Here is a 19852-nt window from a genome sequence, read left to right on the forward strand (position 1 = left end):
TGTGAATCAACATGTGTGTTTTCAAATGACTACCACAAGCAAACCGTTTTTCACAAATATTACTATGTTTAAACAAGTTTGCAAACGTAACATACAGATTCTTTGGGGCATTGTAATGTTTTCTGAACACTGCACCGGCTTGCAAACAGAATCAACATTAATGCTATCAACAATCTGCAAATCAAAATGTCTACGTCTGCCGGCACCATCTTGGTCCGCAATATTACAGTCAGCTGTGCAACAATTCTCTTTTCCATCGTGTCCGATTTCAAGCGTCATTCATATTGGTATGAAATTGGCCAAACTAACTGCAAGAACAGGTTTTCATTAGCGCTGACACAATTGGCATAACGCTGGTTTTCATTAGCCCAAGGTTTGTCAAGTGTTTAATTATCACCTGCTTATGTAATAAGCGAAACACCTGCAACTTCTATCTGAAGCAATATATCTCGCTGTAGCCAACGTAACGAACACCTTTCTACATTGCCTGTTGCTGCTTATTGCTAAGTAAGTCAAATTAAAGCATGTTGCCTAATGCAAACTGCAATGGAATAAGCAATTTTTCATTTGGCAAAACCCGTCCTAAAGGAATATGTCCTAAAAGTTTCTCACTGCTCATTACAAAATTTTCAGTTACTAATGTGTTTCAGTTTTATCCTAAATTTTCTAAGTAGAGTGGAACGTATTTACAGTACTTTGTAGGTTTGTCTGTTTAAAAAAATTACCAAGTTCAGTAAATAATTTGATTTGGTTAAAAATTTTATACAGTTGATTTGGTTAAACTATTAAATGCTCAACACTTTCAATATTTTCCAGGGAGTCGAACCGGAACTGAATCCGAACCCACTGAAAAATACAAAAGGTAACACTTATAGGGCGTGTCAAAAATTAGAGTGCGCGGGCAAAATTCTTTTGTAGTTTTATGAGGCCATGTAGATGATGGATAAAATAAAAATGAATAAAAATTTAAACCGGTTTAAAAACCGCAAACCGGTTTGGACCGGATAATTTGGCCGAACCGGAACAAAACCCGAAAATATACATTTTTAAAAAGCGGAATCGAACCCGAACCCTTAAAAACAAAACCAAGTGAACCCGAACCGAACCTGAACCCGTATGACAATCGGCTCGGCTCCCTGATATTTTCATAACCACTGAATCATTATCATACGATATAAAATTTAACATATATATGCAATACTTTAAATGACTGCGACCTGCTTACTCAACGTGTTACAAATTCTAAACCAAAGGAAACGTACCTTAACGTGTTTATTGTGGTTGAATACAAGTAAAATATCACTTCTTTGCCCAATTGAAATTCAGAACAATATTAAACGAATACATACACAATGCTGAATCTTACACCTATGTGTAAACAAACCTGAGTTTTATTTGTGTCGTTAAAAATAAACAAGGTAATATTTTGATGTTATTGATTTAAACAAAACATCTTCAACCCAGTTCATCAAGTAAAACATAGCGTAATCGGATACAAGTGTTTTTAGTAATATTTTAAAGAAATTACTAATGTAAAGGAGGCGAATATCCCATCGACTGGCGCCGAACTTAAATTACAAGAGATTCGAATGGTTTGGTGAACAACGTTAAATGGACACAGAATCACCGTTTTTTATTGTTACTTTGTGTGGTACATGTTTTTCAAAAACTGTTTGGGAACAAAATCCATACAAAAAAAGCAATTTTCAGCTAACCTACACCAGTAAAGTTAACTTTAGTTGTGAGTCAAAATGTGTCTTTTCAAATTTGAATTGTCACCGAAACTCTTTCCACAAACATCACATCGATGTGGTTTTTCTTTAGTGTGGGTCAACATGTGTCTTTTACAACTACCCATACGAGCAAACTCTTTTTCACAAACATCACATCGATGAGGTTTCTCTTTGGTGTGAGTCAACATGTGGTTTTTAAATTTCCACTTTGGGTAAATCTTTTATCACAAGTATCACACCAATGTGGTTTCTCTTTAGTGTGAGTCAACATGTGGGTTTTCAAATTTGATATGATACTGAAACTCTTTTCACAAACATCACATCGATGTGGTTTCGCTTTAGTATGTGTCAACATGTGTGATTTTAAAACTCCCATGCGAGCAAATCCTTTTTCACAAATATCACATCTGTATGATCTCTCTTTAGTGTGAATCAACATGTGTCTTTTTAAATCTCCACTACGAGCAAATTGTTTTTCACAAACATCACATCGATAAAGTTTCTTAATGCTGTGTTTGGGCATATGTCGTTTTACATTTCCATCTTCATAAAACCTTTGATCACAAATATCACTTTGATCCAAGTCCAAATCCGTTGATGTCATCTCGTCAAAATTAGTAATTCAGTTATTATATTTAAAAAAATGAATACACTGATTTACGAATAGTATGTCATGACCTGAAACAAAACAGACTTTTTTGTTCATCTGGCAAATGCAAACAAGTCATCCGACGTTTCAACGTCTTATACTATGCGTCTAAGGGTAACGTCAGCTAGTCAACCAGTCGTTCTTATAACAACAAGAGAGTGAACACGAAAAACACACTGGCGCGAAAACGCCGATAATGCATTGATTAAAACGTGGATAGAATCGTAGTTAAGTGTTGCAAATGCGACCGATAGCTAATCGCCATTAGAACATCAGTTTTTATGTTTATCTTGATTTGTAGAGTTATCTTGTAATGCTGATTGGTTTGTAAAAATATACCATCCGAAGGCTTAAAATTTCTGTATCCAGGAAATAAATTTTGTTGTTGCAGATAGTGCACACTGTTTCGACCTATAAGCTCTCATCAGTGCAGCTGGTGACGAGAGATCGGCCGCATTGGCTAGTGTAGCCATCAAACGGCACTCCAGTTTGTGGTGAGCAACAGGGTTCAACCCCATACATCACCCAGTCTGTGCGATGCCACAACTGGGCATACAGCACAAATGAAACTGGCTCACAGTGGCCAAGCAACTGCTTGGGAACCACAGTGAAGTCGGCTCAGTGTCACAGTATCAATGTAAAAGCATATGAGCCAATAAATGATAAGCTGCATAGGTCGAAACAGTGTGCACTGTCTGCAGCTTATCATTTATTGGCTCATATGCGAAACAGTGTGCACTGTCTGCAGCTTATCATTTATTGGCTCATATGCTTTTAAATTTTGTTGTTTTTCTCTACAAACAAACCAGCACAACCAGGTACCTGCAGTTCGTGTCCCACCAACCGTTAAACCAAAGCCTTTGTACATCGAAGAGCCGGATAGCTCATTAAAGGATCGCCCAAGGAACACCAAAGAGACATAGCAAAAGGGTTTCAGAGTAATTGGCCATGGTTAGCCACGCAACTGATTATGTTCACGTAATTCTAGAACTGCTTCCTTTACCAACGAGACAGATTGTAGAAAAAAAGGTTCTTATAGTCGTTGAACATTCAAGACGTCGATTAGCTATCGGTCGGTTTACAGTGCGGAACAACGGTTTTATCTACGTTTTTGCGTCATTGTCTTTTTCGTGTTTACTTTCGGATTGTTGTAGGAACGAATGTGTTCGCTGACATTAGCTGTGGACTATTAACTTTGGAAACATGAATGTATGATAAGCATTTCACCAGTCTGAACAATAACATCCAATAGAATCTAGTATGATTCCCAAGATACAAAATTATGTTTACTCACAAAATATTGTTTATTTTAGATTGATACATAATTGTCAATCTAATTCTAAATTATATATCAATAGAGTTATTTGGTGATTTATGGCCACCCACAGCTGATGTGAGCTCGAAATGACTTCCAGCATTGTATTTACTAAACTAAGATATGCACCGAGGGATGTAAGTTGGATTAGGACAGTCACCAAGCATAGTGTTATCGGGCCTTATTGGTTGCGAAAAAGAACATGAGGTATTTTTTCCGCCTGATGTTTTACATAGTTTTACAAGGGCCGCATGTGATTTTCATCTTGTTTTATACGTTTAAAGAACTTTTTCGCTACGACGGCCGCATTGTTAGATTTTTATTTCGCCAACAGCACCAATTGACTTCTAGTTTTGATTTACAGATGTAATGAAATAGGTTTATATCTGCCCAAAACGCTCAGACTAATTTTTAACTCAATGCAGAGATTGAGCTTCGAAATGTGAAGATGAGTCTTAACTGTTTATGACGTCATAATTTATATTGTGACGTTTGTGGTACCTGTTTTATCGTTATGTTTGTACACAATAGGCGTACAAACGTCTGACGCACAAGGCTACTAAGCTGGTAATCATCTTTCCAGTGCCACAATATCTGTTTAGAGCAGTTTGAAAATCAAAATATTTGGCAGAGGAGTTTTAATTACACAGTCGGCAGTGCATATTTTTAACATGTTTACGGCCGCACAAACTCGCCTCTGTGACTGCATGTAGCCTTGCGACTGCAGGTTGTGGATCCCTGACTGCAACTTAACGCTTTGAGGAACTGTTTTTCTGTCGTTTCTATTCATAACAGAATATCAATATTTTTATGAATTAAATTTCTGTAAATGTCCGTTCAAATAACAGCTTTCACTTTAAAAGGTAAGAATAATTGATTATAATTAGATAAAAATGTGACAAATGCTACAAATGTTGCTGATGTTCGTGAGCGTTCGTGGGCCGCATTGGAGGGCTTCGTGAGCCGCATGCGGCCCGCGAGTTTGACACCCCTGTTTTACATAGTTTAAACCATAGCTATAAAAACCCAAGCAGTTACTAGTGTTAACGACCTAATTCTGGTCAGTATTTTTCCATATGTCTGACTTCGTTAAAGTTATAACAATTCTGCATTCTGGCAATCCGCAGGTTACCAAGCAACTTCCATGTGGCAAGGCGTGGTAACTTAAATAAAAATCAAAATTACAGTAAGAAAGAATTTGTTTTATATTATAGTCCAGAATCCAGACCATTGCTAATATTACGTGGTAATTTAGTATTTTTATCGTTTTTGTATTTCCTATAAGCTAGGGCAGGTGTCATAAAAAACTACAAAAACGTTCCGAATTAAACAGAAAGTAGTCAACAACTTAAATCGATTGTGTAAATTGCCCCAAACCTAAGGTGAAATCTCGTTATTGCAAACAAAACACTAAAACTCTGCCCTTAGCTTTTCTTGTCTAAATGTTTTATTGCTACACAGGTCTGTAGTCCGAAACGTTTTCTTTTAAAGCTTTTCGGTTTTGGTTCGGTTACTTTCATATTGAACCTTCTGTATGGAGTGGAAGGTAATGCTGAAGCCTACCACCATGTTTAAACGAACCTGTTTGTAATTGAGTCGCTAATATTAAACAATTTCATGATTGGTTGCTATTGATTTTAATTAAACATTTTAACCGAGTTCATGAAGCAAACAATCGCAAGATGAAACAAACCCAAATATTGTTTTTTTTTGCAATATTCCGAAGAAATTTCCAATGTAAAGCACTCGAATATCCCATGGACTGGTCCCACATTTCTTGCTTAATTTGCAGTAGGATTTTGGTGAACAACGTTAACTGTACACATAGTCACCGTTTTTATAGTTACTTTGTGTGATGCATGTTTTCTCAAACTGTTTGTAAATAAAATCCATACAAAAAGGCAATTTTCACCCCAAGTAAACATTGTAATGAACATCACACAAGAAAAGCTACTTTTGTTGTGAGTCAACAAGGGTATTTTCAAAGATGAAATGACATTGAATGACTTTTCCCAAACATCACATTGATGAGGTTTATTTTTTTGTGATAATCAACATGTGGGTTTTCAAACTTCCGCTTTGGGCAAATCAATTATCACAAGTATAACATCGATGTGGTTTCTTTTTAGTGTGGGTCAACATGTGTCTTTTTAAATTGGAAATATCACTAAAGTTTTTTCCACAAACGTCACATCTATGAAGTTTCTCTTTGGTGTGGGTTAATATGTGCCTTTTTAAATTGGAAATTAACCCGAACTTTTTTTCACAAACATCACATCGATGAGGTTTCTTTTTAGTGTGAATCAACATGTGTGTTTTCAAATCTCCACAACGAGCAAACCTTTTTTCACAAACATAACATCGATGAGGTTTCTCTTTAGTATGGGTCAACATGTGTGTTTTCAAATATCCACCACGAGCAAACCTTTTTTCACAAACACCACATCGATGAGATTTCTGTTTAGTGTGAGTCAACATGTGTGTTTTTAAATCTCCCCAACGAGAAAACCCTTTTTCACAAACATCACATCGATGAGACATCTTTTTAGTGTGAGTCAGCATGTGTGTTTTTAAATCTCCCATGCGAGCAAACCCTTTTTCACAAACAACACATCGATGCGGTTTCTGCTTAGTGTGAATCACCATGTGTATTTGCAAATATCCACCTTGAGCAAACCTTTTTTCACAAACACCACATCGATGAGGTTTTTCTTTAGTGTGAGTCAACATGTGTCTTTTCAAACTTCCACCATGAGCAAACCTTCTTTCACAAACATCACATCGAAGAGGTTTTTCTTCTGTGTGAGTAAACATGTGTCTTTTCAAGTTTCCACTACGAGCAAACCTTTTTTCACAAACATCGCATCGATGTGGTTTCTTTTCATTGTGAATCAACACGTGTTTTTTTACATCTCCACCACGAGTAAACCTTTTTTCACAAACATCACATCGATGAGGTTTTTCATTGCTGTGTTTCAGCGTATGTCGTTTTACATTTTCACCTTCAATAAGTCTTTGACCACAAAGTTCACTTGCCTCTGAGTCCAAATCCAGACATGTCATCTTCATTCAAATTAGTTCTTCAGGTATTATAAAAATGTTTTGTCTTACTTGCTGCAACTAAGGTATTACCAAATTTGCCGCCCCTTCTGTTAAGAACAACGGAACATTATGTTTGAAATGGTTAGGTACAAGTTTGATTGAACAAACTTATTTCATCCTAGAACGCAATGCAAAAATATTCTCACGTCATATCGCAAATTTAAAAAAGCGTAAGTGCTATGCTTACAAATATTACTTAGATGAATTATATTGGATCTCGAAACTCAACTAAACCCTTTTTTTGGACAAATTCGCAGGCACAACATACCTACTTATTGGCGCGGACTTAGAAAACAATCATCGGCCTTACAAACAGAAGAAACATTAATGCGATTACTATCTGAAGTTGCAAATCACAATTCTAAACTTATGTTGCCGCTAACTGGCATAAACTGACTTCGCAATGCGGTAGTCAGCTGTGCAACAATTTCCTTTTCCAGCGTGTCCAATTACAAGACTCCCAAACAATGCAAAACCTATTGAGGGAATATCAAAATGGTTTGTCTAGGACTTCATAAAATGTTAGACTCAATGACACTAAAATATAGCACGAAATATCCAATCAAGTCAATCTAAAGAAGGCGTGTAATGTTGTTGAGAGGTAACAAACTTTTACAAAACCCATTTCATGAACCAAACTCAAATGTGAAATTAAAGTTCACCGATTCTACGTGTAGACCAAAGGGTTGGTAGTGCTGCAAAGTGTGACAAAGCGACTGTCAGATCCCTCTCAATTTTCGCGTACGGCTAGACTGGAAGTGTTTACATTTTGACTCATGCCGTGAGCCTATACATACCATATTTAGACCAAAGTGTTTGTGATACTCGGAAGTTAACATAAAATAAATTCCGTTGCAACCCACTACATTTTAATGCTTCTAGTTGTCCTTTCAAGTTCGAAGTAACTGCCAAAGGCATCATATATAACGTCACTAAATTTCAATCATAATCTTAGGTAAATGTAAATTACGTCCTTGAGATTATGATCTACTCCATTAGTTAAGGCTTTCTTAGTGCTAATTATAGCTTAAAATAAAAACTGAAATTTAATATCAAGACATCAACTTTATCTAACTTGCTTAGGCAAAGAAGTATTTGCACCTTACAACGTTTACAAAACCAAACAAAGGCCTAACATTTATGTAATAAAATTTGTGCAAAGCTTTTTTTCCACTGAACGCATAAGCTTACAGACATCAACTGGCTTCATAATGTGCAGTCAGCTGTGCAACAATTTCCTTTTGCAGCGTGTCCGATTACAAGCGTCAGTTATATTGGTCCAAAACTGGGTCAAACCAACTGTTGGAACATAATATTCCACTGGCGCTGCTAAAATCAATATGACTCCAGTGCTTCAGTACAGTGATATCAAATTATGGACGGTTTATTTTGTGACCCACCGGGCGACATCACCATCCTGTGCTTGCTGATTTATTATACGTATACGTGTAAATATTCACGTAAATTTTGAATTAGCTTTAAGCCTTCTTACAATGTTATCGTGCTTGCAGATAAAAATCTCCGCCATGGTAGGCAGAAATATTCAGTCAAAACAGAAAGTGCTACAAAAAAAAACGACCCAATATCCATTGCCTTTGTGTAGCATTATTATTATTATTGCGAATATGCTACATTAATGGCAAATGAAAGTTTGTTTTGATAAGCTCATGTAACGGTTAGGAGCACAACTTGTTTATTCAGCTGTTTCGTGTTTTGCTCTCTTCCATATTAAATTGAGCCAAAAATTCTGATTCGTGGGATTGTCAAAAAACTGTTTTTAACCCTCGTGTTGTGCATACATTATTATTTTACGTAAGAGTGACCTTAACTGCTTAATTACTGCAAACTTACAGGAAATGTTTAAACACAACACAATAACTTTGTTAGTCAGATAATGTGTAACTACCCTCAGGTGCGTTACATTAAGGGAATTACACAGGTCTGTAAATATTTCTACATTCTACATATTAAAAGAAAGTTGCGTTTGGAAAAATACAGGCAAAACGGGTATTTTTAACATGTCCAAACATAAGCCTTTCAAACAGGACAAACGCATGCGATTAACTATAGTCTAACATGCTCTGACTTCGCAATGCGGCACGCAGCTGTGCAACAATTTCCTTTTCCAGTGTGTCTGATTCCAAGCGTCATTTATAAACTCACTAATCGGACACAGTCCACTGGCGCTACTAAATCAAAATGCTTTCTCCCGTGCTTCAATAAAAACTTATACGTATATATATTTATGCGCGAGATTTGTGTGATTTGAACCTGAAGCAATATAACTCGCAATAGGCAATGTGACAAACAACCAAATACCTTTCGAACACAGGTGACAAAGTCACTTTTTCAAACAATAACCGGTCGCTTTGTTAAGCCCTAAAAGCGCGAGTGGACCGGAAATTATTTACAAGCGTTCGATTTTTGCAGACAGTTCACCAAACCAAGGTTCATAATATTTGCAATACGAAACTTCTTTATTTTCCTATTAATCTAAAGCCCTAAAATTACTTAAATTAAAGTTCCCTGGAATGTATACAATCCAAATGTATATGGTGTATCATGGCCGACATGTGTGTGTACTGTTCGGCAAAAACAAGTTGTAATTTTTGTAAATCGTTTAATTAACAAAAATGCACAATTAATCAACATATCCACAAACTTAGTAAATTGAAATATATTGCGATTTATTAACTAATTATTAGGGCAACGTTTTGTTGCACTAAAAACGTAAGAAAGTTGCACGTAATTTCAACAAAATGTACTAAAAACGTGAGAAAGTTGCACTTAATTTCAACAAAAGTTGCAGTAAAATGTTGCATTTATGCACAAGTTGCATTTATGCATACTTCTTGGAGTTAATGACTAGCGGGCCGCAGGCTGGACAATCCCTGACTTAGACCGTCATTTTAACAGATATCAAGGTTATCGCTTCATACTTTTTTAAATGAGTTAATTTGAAATGTACAATGATAACCACCAGCCATTAAAACTATTTACAGTTTTCAATTTATCGTATTTATCGATAAAATATCATAATTGTTGAATCCAAATCTCTCTGAGAATGAGCATAATCAACTTTTTGGACCGCGGTATTCGGCAATCCGTTCCAATCTGGGTTGAATCAAAATGTTACGTTCAAGGATAAAATGTTCAAGAGAACGAAAGGTAATTTACTTGTAAAATCATTGCAGTCATCCAAGTAGGGAGAATCTGGATTCTTCATTCCTCCAATACACACAAATTCGCCTCGCCAATCATCCACTCTAAAAAAATCAGATTTTGTATCATTTAGGCACCAATGTGAGCCCCGTTACTTTTAACCGTTTACTACAGTTAAATTGTATCTGTATTTTTGTACAGTTTGTTGTACCTGAACTGCGACTTACTTAACAGCAGGACACATGGCATAAACACTCCCAGTTCTTCCATAAGCGCGAAACTGAACAAAACCGGTCGGTAGAGGTTTTACACTTGGTGGCAGCTTCGAGTTAACCACTGAACCGTTTCCGATGGAAAATTGAACTGGTACTGAAAGTACGTCATCATCATAAGTGCAGTCCGGACCTGCAACACCAAGGTTACTTAAACAAGAACGCAAGAATGTGAATGTGGTAAAGGTAATTGTAACATTTTTGTCGACTAAACAAATTAACTTGTCATTGATTGTTGCTAAAAATGTTTTACTTACAGAAGTTGTCAGATTCTGAAACAGTTTCCAATATTTTGTAGCTAACAGCGTTGATCACTGTTTTAGTGATCAAAGTAGCATTTTTTCTGTGGAGGAGAGTCAAAAGAACAAAAATATGACGATGTCTGTATTAGTAATATCACTTCACATCCATCAGTGATCAACCGTATACCTTGAAACCATTGTGTAACCAAAAAGTGTGTTGGATACAGCTTCACGAATTCTCCATCCAAAACGATACGATCTTGAGGATATATAGTTGTATGGTTCTGTTAAAGGCGTTCCAAATGAGTTCCAATTCTGCTTGACAAACAACAAGCTAGTTGCGTTATTATGAATGTCGGTTGTCATTACAGTGCCTAATTGATTAACATCATATTAATTAAACACATCACAAATGGTAAAATATTTCATGTAATGTTGTACGTCAACATCATTAGTCTATGTTTTGCCTAATTATATTAGTGAAAAAGCATAAAACAGTGTAACATGGCGAATCCAACGTACCTCAGTATTACTGACGTAAAACCAGACATCACACAAGCTGGCATACAAACTTCCATTTCTACATTGTGCTTCATAATGCAAAAAGAAATTGTTGAGAGTGTGATTTCCCTTGTACAAAACTATTGAATCCGTACCTGGTCGATCAGAGTATACCTGAACAGATCAAGCATAAAAAACTATTTGTCACAAATTATCTATACAACATCCCCTACCCAAAGTAACATGTTGTAAAAACAGCGATCAAAGTTTCCCACAGACAACAAGGCAAAGAAGGGATGCGTTTTTAGGCTCGATCTTTTCGTATTGCCGAGATCACATCTGTATTGTTTGGCAAAGAGTTAAACTTGGCATGAAACCAGTTAAACTTGAAACCAAAACAATATTTGACTTACTTATAATCCAACTCATATTGTAAATAGCCGTTTTGACAGTTTGCTTGGTATGATCTTGGATAGCAAGATTGGGTTGTGGAAAAGTAAATCTGTGTCAATTTTTTTATTTGTAAGTCCACAATAATACGGTCATGCAGATAACTTACCTGCATTCCATAATAACTATACAAATTGCTATCACGCAAGTTGTCCGAATCAGTGCCATAGTCGTAAAAATAGAAGTCCGAAATTAGACTTGTGATTTCTGTGGATTTTGCAGCAAGGCGACCCAACATTGAATTCACATCGGGGAAAAAAGCTAAAATAAGGAATGTCATTAGTAAATTAAACTAATCAGAACTGTAATCAAACAAATCATCCATGCAAAGATCACTTTTAACCCTGTCCCGCCAACAATCTCATTCGCCGCCTATATTACCATTTTACTTACTCACATGTTTAATGTGCAGGCAAAAAATGAGAACTAAGAAGAAACTATCGCAAAAGTTAGGTATATTACCACTTCTTGGATTCAACGGATAATGATAATTGTAAATTGTATGCAAATTTCCTCCGTAATTTTTCATAAAACCGTTTTTCGTTTGATATTGCAGAAAACCCTTTTCCCTGCTGGCCTGCAGTGGTGTTTGGTTTGGAACATGACGTACCATAATGTCTTCTCCCTAAAAGATTTTCTCCGTTTTACAAAAAAGTACGAATTTCACACCACATTAAATTTGCCTGATATTCATAATAAGCTTGGCTTTTAAAATCTGATCTTGTGCATGTAGCGAATGTTCCAAAATAATTTCTGTTCATCCAATTTTGGTAATCTGGAATTAAAAAGCTTATAATAAGCTTTTGCCATTGATGTAACGTTGTCAAACTAACTCATGTAATTCTGGTAATTGTTTGACATGGCAACAAACCACGATCCACCATAAGCTTCAGTCATATTGAAATTCCTGTCGTTAATTGTGGCCGCGAGAATCCATCCACCACCGGCAGCTTTCATGTCACAGTAAACCTGAAGTTAAAACCAACTGTGACCAACTTTTTCTATAGCTTTTAACTGATTGAATTTTTATTAGTCTTGAAAGCTTAATTTAAAGTTATGGCGACCACTTTTGCATGTTTACATTCGTGTTTATCGAAACGTGCGTTATGCCGTTTTCTCGCTCTGACGTTGTTGCCTTACAAGCGCGTTTTTATTGTTAGGTGGTCTTATTGTACTGCTGTTGAATAAAGCATCCGCTTAAAGTAATGGATAATTTTGTTTCAGCAAATGACTTTTGAAACGCAAACAAAACTTACACAAACGAAATATTATTTACCTCAAATGCCGTATGTGACGGTTGTATGACGTAGATTCCATCTTTAAATCCAGCGTCTCTCAGTTCAATACATGAACCGGCAGGATTGGGGAAAGTACCAAATGGTGGTTTTGTTGTCACTGATTCAGTTGTGTTAGTTGTTTGTTCAGTTGTGTGTGGTGCTAAAACTTTTCATGGATAATTTGTTTTCATTTTGCTTTATAAAAGGGCGATAATCCTAAAGACCAAGTTTATTCTTGCCATTTCTCTGGTTTAGTGTTTATTTATTAAGCATTTACCAGAAGTACATTAAGTACTTTTTTTCACGCTACCAACTATAAAATTTTCACAGATGAAAAAACAATTTGAAACTCTTACTTTCAGATGTTGCTTTTTCTCCGTTCTGAAACAAGACAAACAGAAACAACTTTAATAACCATAGTTACGAAGGCAGTTGTTTTTTTTCCTTCTGCTGAGTCACCTGACTTTTTGTGAAATTGATTATGCCGAAAATGAGTCCCAAAGCAGCCAGAATCACAACCACCAACACCAAGATTGTATTCAGATGGCACATCTCTCGCATATTCCAACATTTTTTAGGTGTTTCGTGACGTGATTGAGCACTTTTATTGTCTAAAAATATTGAACATATTGTAAATGTGCAATTGCTACAGCTCTTCGGTTTCATATTGAGTTTTAAATTTATCTTAACTAATGGCAATTAACGTCGATCCACTCTTTCTCCGAACTTAGGTTACAGAGCTTGAGACTTACTTCACAAGACTTATCTTTAAAAATCTTACTGTATGGTTGACTTTAACTCAAAATTAAAAAGCAACTAAAAATACTGGCGCCAGCTTGTTAAAAGGAATTTATTGAGAACTTACTAAAATTGTGAATAGTTTTATCTCTTGTTGTAGTTTCATTTTGCCGCAATCCTGTTACATTACGAGCATTTGATGATGATTCCTCGTATATGTTTGAGAATCCTTGTCGACTTTCTGTCGTAACAAAATTTGCTTTATTCCTAAATTAAACCATACCATATTAAATCATACATTAAAAGAGCGCTAAAGTTTGAAATACCTGGTTCTCTTTTGAGAGTTTGTTTCATCGCTTGTCCTTCTTTAATTCCGACCGTTTCGTATGTGTCTATGGGGCGCCGTTTGTAAAAATATCAATGACATTTCTAAAAAGCCTTTTTTGCCCAAATAATGAAGCCCTTTGTAAAAATATGCATGTGTAAAGAACCACGTCATTTTGATTTAGCTATATCAGAATGGGAATGCCATTCCGATTTAGCTATATCAGAACGGGAATAACAGTTCCATTCCGATTTAGCTATATCAGAACGGGAATGTCATTTTCATTTCGATTTAGTTAAATCAGAACGGGAATAACATTTCCGTTCCGTTTTAGCTATTTCAGAACGGGAATGCCATTCCGATTTAGCTAAATCAGAAGAGGAATAAAATTTCCGTTCCGATTTAGCTAAATCAGAACGGGAATGCCATTCCGATTTAGCTAAATCAGAACGGGAATGCCATTCCGATTTAGCACTGAACCATGACGAACTGAGTGATGGACCGGACCATAATAACCAACGGGGTGTAAGGACTTAAATTACATGCAACGTTTCGGGGTTTGTCTAATTCGCAACCGGTCAGAAATCTGCTGTTAGTTGACAACTGTAACATATTATTTAATTGCAATCAATTAGGTTAGGAGAGGTAAATACAGTTAAACATTAGCAATGCAATGAACGAACGGTGTGGATAATCTCGGTTCCAAAACCAGAAATATGGAACGTGGACGTCGTAGAGGCGGACCTGCATGTGTTTTATTATGGTTAGTTTGGTAACATCCATGCAAGAGCATTTTTTTATTTTCTTTATTCTACTTCAAGGGAAGGCCAAAAAAGCAAGTTCCGATGGACAGGTTGTTGGAACTTTTGCAACTTAAAGTCTCAATTACAAAAATTGCAAAAATCTTGGAAATTTCCCGACCAACCCTAAAAAGGGTTATGAGAGAAAACGATGTGGATATTAATCAGTACAGGTATATCATGAACTTTGTTTTGGTTCTAAATGAGTATACTGTATCTGATCAATGTGTATACACAGGTTCAAAAAGTACATTTTCTCAAGGTCGGGTATTTATTTTGCAGTTCGTTGACCAATAATGAGTTGGATGATGTAGTCCGCAACATAAAACAAAACCACCCAGCAGCTGGAGAGGCAATGATGAAGGGTCATCTTCAATCACAGGGTATACGTATCCAAAGAAAAAGATTGCGTCAGAGTCTTCACCGAGTTGATGGCGAGGGGATCCATGCAAGACAGCTGACTACAATAAGCAGAAGGACCTACACTGTTCCGTGTCCTAATTATATTTGGCACATAGATGGAACACATAAGCTCATAAGATGGAAATTTGTCATACATGCAGCTATGGATGGCTTTAGTCGTCTCATTACATTCTGCCACTGTTCAACCAATAACAGATCATCTGTAGTGTTAAAATTGTTTAAGGAAGCTGAAGCAAAATATGGTTTACCATTACATGTTCGATCCGACTATGGAGGAGAAAATGTGCAAGTGTGGAATTACATGCTAGAAAAGCATCAGAACTATCATGCAGTTATTACTGGAAGCTCTGTCCATAACCAGCGCATTGAAAGGTTCAACCGTGATATAAACACACAAGTTGTAAATAAATTTTACAATGACTTTTTCTTTCTTGAAGAAAGTAATTTGCTTGACCCAACAAATGATACAGATTTGTTTTGTTTACATTTTGTGTTTTGCCACATCATTAATAAGCGAATCCAGGAGTTTGTTAATGCTTGGAACAAGCACAGTCTTTCCACTGAAAAAAATTGCACTCCTGAACAGTTGTTTCATCTTAACTTACATTTACTTCAACTGCAAACTTTAAACGATACTGGTAAAATAGATAGTGAGGATATTGTATGCCCAGGTACAAGTTCTGTTGAAGTAGACGCTATTCCCCATTTACCACATGAATGTGTGAGTGAGCTACAGGACCTATTGCAGCAAAACTCTAATCTAGATGGAATTATTTTGTATAAAAATGCAGTCAACAAAAAGTTGGAATATTTAATCCGGACACAACACAATGCTTTGGTAGTGTAAATTTGATGCATGAACTAATGTAACAGTTTTTTGATTTGCATGTTTTGAAAACAATACAAAAATGTGCCAGCAAGATGTCATTTATTTCGGGTTTAAATCCAGGTAGTGACCAGAAAAGCACTGGCTAAAAAAGATCAAAAACAAAAGAACACCCAACTAGCCATTTCAAAGGATCCAAAATATCAGGGTAGATTTGTGTTATATTTCAGTTAAGCAACACCAAATCCGGGGGAATTCAGGATTGCAAAATCCATTGCTTCTTTGAAGTTTTCATACTTGCTGTATCTTGTGGGTACAGTCAATATGTTCGCACAAGTGTTTGCCAAAGGGTACATAGACTCGTTCGAGAACTCAATGGATGGAGTTGGAGAAAAACCAAGAGGAGGCACTTGATCTGCCCCAGTTGCAAATATTAAAATTTCTTTTATTGAACATAAGGATTCCCCATCTGAAATGAAAGTCAAAACACAAGTCATGTGTTGTATGCTAATGTGCTGAATGTGAATACCTTCAACATCCAGTACGTAATCCCTCCAGAAGGAAACCGCCCGATTTTCCTGGCATCTTTCGTTGCTTCCAGGTTCTGATAGATTTAAATTGATGAAAATTGAGTCAACAATTTCTATGCCACTCAATGGTTTATTGTTTTGCCACAGAAAAATATCCTCAAATCCATTTGGTGCCAATTTTGCCTTATGTAGCAAATTATGTGTCATTAGACCAAGTCTAAACCTTGAAATAAACAAAAACCTCTTACTGTCTCAGTAATATAAATCATTGCTTTTAAGCCATACCTGGCCAATAACTCGGTAAGGCGATCCTCTGTATAAAATTTAATTGCTTTTTCAACAATGTCATTTTTGCATGACAGGTCCTTCACAAATGTAATGGAACCACAAATAGACAAGAAATCATCCATATCTGACAATGCCACATTTAATTCCTCTACTGTATCAGTATTTTTGATCTGTTGACAAGTTGAATTTATCTTACAAAGTTGACAGTTTAACATACAAATACTATACAATTGAATTAGCGCTTACTTTTGTTAACTTGGAAAACAAGACAGGGTCATTTATAGTTGCAAGAGCGTCCAAAAAATTTCTTGATCTATCAAGAACTTGATCATACAATAACTGGGAAAAAAAGCGTGGAGCAGGCCCACCATGAATGATTGAAAGGGAGATAATACACCCATACACATAATACAGGTCCTTGGCAATTGCTATAAAATAAACACAACTATTAATTTGGTAGTATTTTTCATTCTTAATTTGCTTCAATATACCGTAACAAAAGTACACATTTTACAAAGTTGTTTGCTAATCAACAAACTGTAGAACTAAGGTATATCTAATGTACTATTATGTACCTGTTTCATTTCTTGTGAGAATTTTTGCTGTTTCATTTCCTTCAAATATTATGCTGTTTGCCACAGCTTGCATTACTAATCTTAAAAATTCTCTGGTAGGTCCACCTGCATCTACAGCACCCTCAGACTGGCCAATATCATCACTAAATTTCACACTCATTCTTGCATTAGCACAAAAACTTTTTCGCTTTATGGCACGGACAGCACAGTCCAGAACATTTTGGCGATTGACATTAAAGAAGTTTACTTGACTTTCATCGATGCTGTCTCTAATACACCTTATAGACTCATGAGCAGATAATTCCTCAACTTGGCACCTTCAGAAACACAGTTAATTAACCTTCTTTGTACCAAATATTGCTACCATGTGTCAAATTCCAAACTCATCGAAAAAACTAACACTGAAACATGTACCTATCTTTGTTTGGGGTTTCTAGCAATGAAGCCTCAATTGCCTCTTGAATCAGAGTGTCCTCATCAATTTCCTCAGATATCAAGTTTACATAATCCCTAACAACATAAGTGCAATTTGGTAACCAATACACAAACATACCTGAAGTTATTTTGTTGTGTGCAAGTCAATTTTAGTAATTACAAATAACCACAAAAAATTAAGAGATAAATTTAAGTGTCCACTTACATGTACAAAGAAGGTGTCTGACATGTGCCAGGTTTGGTATTTGAGCACTCCTGTAAACACAAAATATTTTTGCAATAAAAAATAATTTGAAATGTTAGAAAATCTAACTAGAAAGTTTTGCTCACCCCACACTTGAAATCTTCATCTAAAACTGAATTATATTTATGCAAAGAAATGTTTGAACATGTTTTGTCACCTTTCTGCAATAAATTTATAAAATTGTCATTCCCTATTGTTTTATGATTGTTAATTTGACATTTACATACTCATATTACCTCAACAGTTTTTTCTGTCAAAAGATTCATGGAGGATTTCAAAAGTTGGTGTTCTTTTTGTACAGTGACGTAAATAATGCTTTTACCGAGTGAAAGCACTGCAGCAGCATCCCATCTAAATGATTCACTTACTTTTGGCTTAACAAGTACTTTCAAACCAGGCAAATTGCTGAGATAATCAAACTGTAGTAAATCTTTTGATAATAATGGTGTTTGAAATGGAGTAAATTGACTTTTGAAAACATCTGAAATCTCTCTTCTTACTTCCTGTTCAGACCAGCTGTTACTTATTGAAATCTTTGCAACTAACCCAATAGCAGCAAGTTCACTTCTGTTTTTTCCTCTTGGTATTTTAAACGCAATGTTGTGCGAGTTGTTTTGTACTTGCTCCATTATATTTGCAGGTATGCAAATTATAGTTCGGGTGTAATACATTGTTTTTGGTTTTGTTCGTCTTCTACCTCCTTTTACTGCGGTTGGCACATACCTAGATCCTCTTTGTTTTGTGCACGAGGGTAGTGAATGTTTGTAATCCTGCCAAACATTTTTATTTTTTTCAACAATACCAACCCAAATAGCCGAATTAACCGAATGAAAAACACTAACTGTCATATACAAAACTACCTTTCTAAAATCGTCATCATCACTGTCAGATTCTATAAACAACAGCTTTGTTGCTTCATTTCCACCAGGCCTTGTCACCTAATTTAAAGTACAACATGTTTAAATGATAATGCTAGTGATTATATACATTTAAATGCAAAAAATACCTACAGGGCACAAAGTTTTTATTTGTTTTAATTTTTAAGGTGTCAAATACTGAATGATATTAATCCAACAAGAACCATTTGGGAGTGTAAAAATGTTTGGCCTAAAGATAACTTATTTTTGTATGGGTGTTACCTAATGTAAATCAAATGGCAGAATTGAAATTTAGTTTACTTTTGATGGTTGTTCATGGTTGGGTGTCACTGGTCCAATTTTATCAGTTGTGGAAGAGCATGTTGGAGAATCCGAATTGTTGGTTACAGTACCAATAATTGCTGCAGCAAAGTCACCTACAGCTTTTTTTATGTGCTCTTGCAGGTTTGCATCCATATTATCGTTTCGCCCAAAAAAACGAACTGAAACAAATCCTACGTGATAACGAGTACCTTCTATGTTACACCCACCGGGAGTTCACATAAAAATATTTTTTTTCTGGTTTTGGAACCGAGATTTTTCACGCCGTTCGTTCGCTGCATTGCTGATGTTTAACCGTATTTGTCACTATCAGTCCTAACCTGTTTGGTTATATTTTTTATAAAATGGTACAGTTGTCAATGAACAGCTGATTTCTGAACGAAATCAGAAACGTAGCATGTAATTTAAGCCCCAACACCCTGTTGATTATAATGGTTCGGTCCATCACTTAGTTCGTCATGGTTCAGTGCTAAATCGGAATGGCATTCCCGTTCTGATTTAGCTAAATCGTAATGATTTAGTTAAATCGGAATGGAAATGTTATTTCTGTTCTGATTTAGCTAAATTGGAATGGCATTCCCTTTCTGATATAGCTAAATCGGAATGAAAATGTGACTCTCGTTCTGATTTAGCTAAATCGGAATGGCATTCCCGTTCTGATTTAGCTAAATCGGAATGAAAATGTTATTCCCGTTCTGATTTAGCTAAATCGGAATGACATTCCCTTTCTGATTTAGCTAAATCGGAATGAAAATGTTATTCCCGT

General features: G+C 35.9%; 4 protein-coding genes across 4 annotated transcripts; 1 reads left to right on the forward strand and 3 right to left on the reverse strand.

Moving 5' to 3' along the window:
- Positions 1 to 1254: 1254 nt before the first annotated feature.
- On the reverse strand, positions 1255 to 3379 carry LOC145218081 (uncharacterized). The gene is made up of 2 exons (XM_080085476.1): positions 3205 to 3379; positions 1255 to 2411 (listed from the first exon to the last, which is right to left on the reverse strand). Exon 2 carries the CDS (start codon positions 2335 to 2337, stop codon positions 1915 to 1917), a length of 423 nt encoding a protein of 140 aa, XP_079941602.1. The 5' UTR covers positions 2338 to 2411; positions 3205 to 3379; the 3' UTR covers positions 1255 to 1914.
- Positions 3380 to 4868: 1489 nt separating this feature from the next.
- LOC145218068 (uncharacterized) lies at positions 4869 to 7801 on the reverse strand. Its single transcript, XM_080085457.1, has one exon. It carries the CDS (start codon positions 6764 to 6766, stop codon positions 5786 to 5788), a length of 981 nt encoding a protein of 326 aa, XP_079941583.1. The 5' UTR covers positions 6767 to 7801; the 3' UTR covers positions 4869 to 5785.
- Positions 7802 to 9090: 1289 nt separating this feature from the next.
- On the reverse strand, positions 9091 to 14139 carry LOC145217963 (uncharacterized). The gene is made up of 17 exons (XM_080085351.1): positions 13768 to 14139; positions 13569 to 13682; positions 13163 to 13314; positions 13060 to 13084; positions 12703 to 12869; positions 12260 to 12395; positions 12110 to 12201; positions 11889 to 12051; positions 11536 to 11687; positions 11390 to 11478; positions 11210 to 11315; positions 10998 to 11150; positions 10663 to 10790; positions 10491 to 10576; positions 10189 to 10366; positions 9977 to 10065; positions 9091 to 9913 (listed from the first exon to the last, which is right to left on the reverse strand). The coding sequence occupies exons 1-17, from the start codon at positions 13793 to 13795 to the stop codon at positions 9819 to 9821; spliced, it is 1953 nt and encodes a 650-aa protein (XP_079941477.1). The 5' UTR covers positions 13796 to 14139; the 3' UTR covers positions 9091 to 9818.
- Positions 14140 to 14337: 198 nt separating this feature from the next.
- Positions 14338 to 15909, forward strand: LOC145217964 (uncharacterized). Its single transcript, XM_080085352.1, has 3 exons — positions 14338 to 14529; positions 14588 to 14739; positions 14849 to 15909. The coding sequence occupies exons 1-3, from the start codon at positions 14515 to 14517 to the stop codon at positions 15834 to 15836; spliced, it is 1155 nt and encodes a 384-aa protein (XP_079941478.1). The 5' UTR covers positions 14338 to 14514; the 3' UTR covers positions 15837 to 15909.
- The last annotated feature ends 3943 nt before the right edge of the window (positions 15910 to 19852 follow it).

This window comes from Phallusia mammillata, chromosome 3 (genome assembly GCF_965637545.1).
Source record: "Phallusia mammillata chromosome 3, kaPhaMamm4.hap1.1, whole genome shotgun sequence".
In the NCBI taxonomy this organism is placed as follows: Eukaryota; Metazoa; Chordata; class Ascidiacea; order Phlebobranchia; family Ascidiidae; genus Phallusia; species Phallusia mammillata.

What these genes read in the sequence shown, in the direction of transcription:
- LOC145218081 (XM_080085476.1), bottom strand. Translation starts at nt 2,337, where the DNA reads ATGACATCAACGGATTTGGACTTGGATCAAAGTGATATTTGTGATCAA.
- LOC145218068 (XM_080085457.1), bottom strand. Translation starts at nt 6,766, where the DNA reads ATGAAGATGACATGTCTGGATTTGGACTCAGAGGCAAGTGAACTTTGT.
- LOC145217964 (XM_080085352.1), top strand. An exon ending in GTGGATATTAATCAGTACAG is followed by an intron (nt 14,740 to 14,848) that starts GTATATCATGAA and finishes TTTATTTTGCAG; the next exon opens with TTCGTTGACCAATAATGAGT.
- LOC145217963 (XM_080085351.1), bottom strand. Translation starts at nt 13,795, where the DNA reads ATGAAACAAACTCTCAAAAGAGAACCAG. An exon ending in TTTACGTCAGTAATACTGAG is followed by an intron (nt 10,791 to 10,997) that starts GTACGTTGGATT and finishes TTTGTCAAGCAG; the next exon opens with AATTGGAACTCATTTGGAAC. An exon ending in TTCAGAATCTGACAACTTCT is followed by an intron (nt 10,367 to 10,490) that starts GTAAGTAAAACA and finishes TTGGTGTTGCAG; the next exon opens with GTCCGGACTGCACTTATGAT.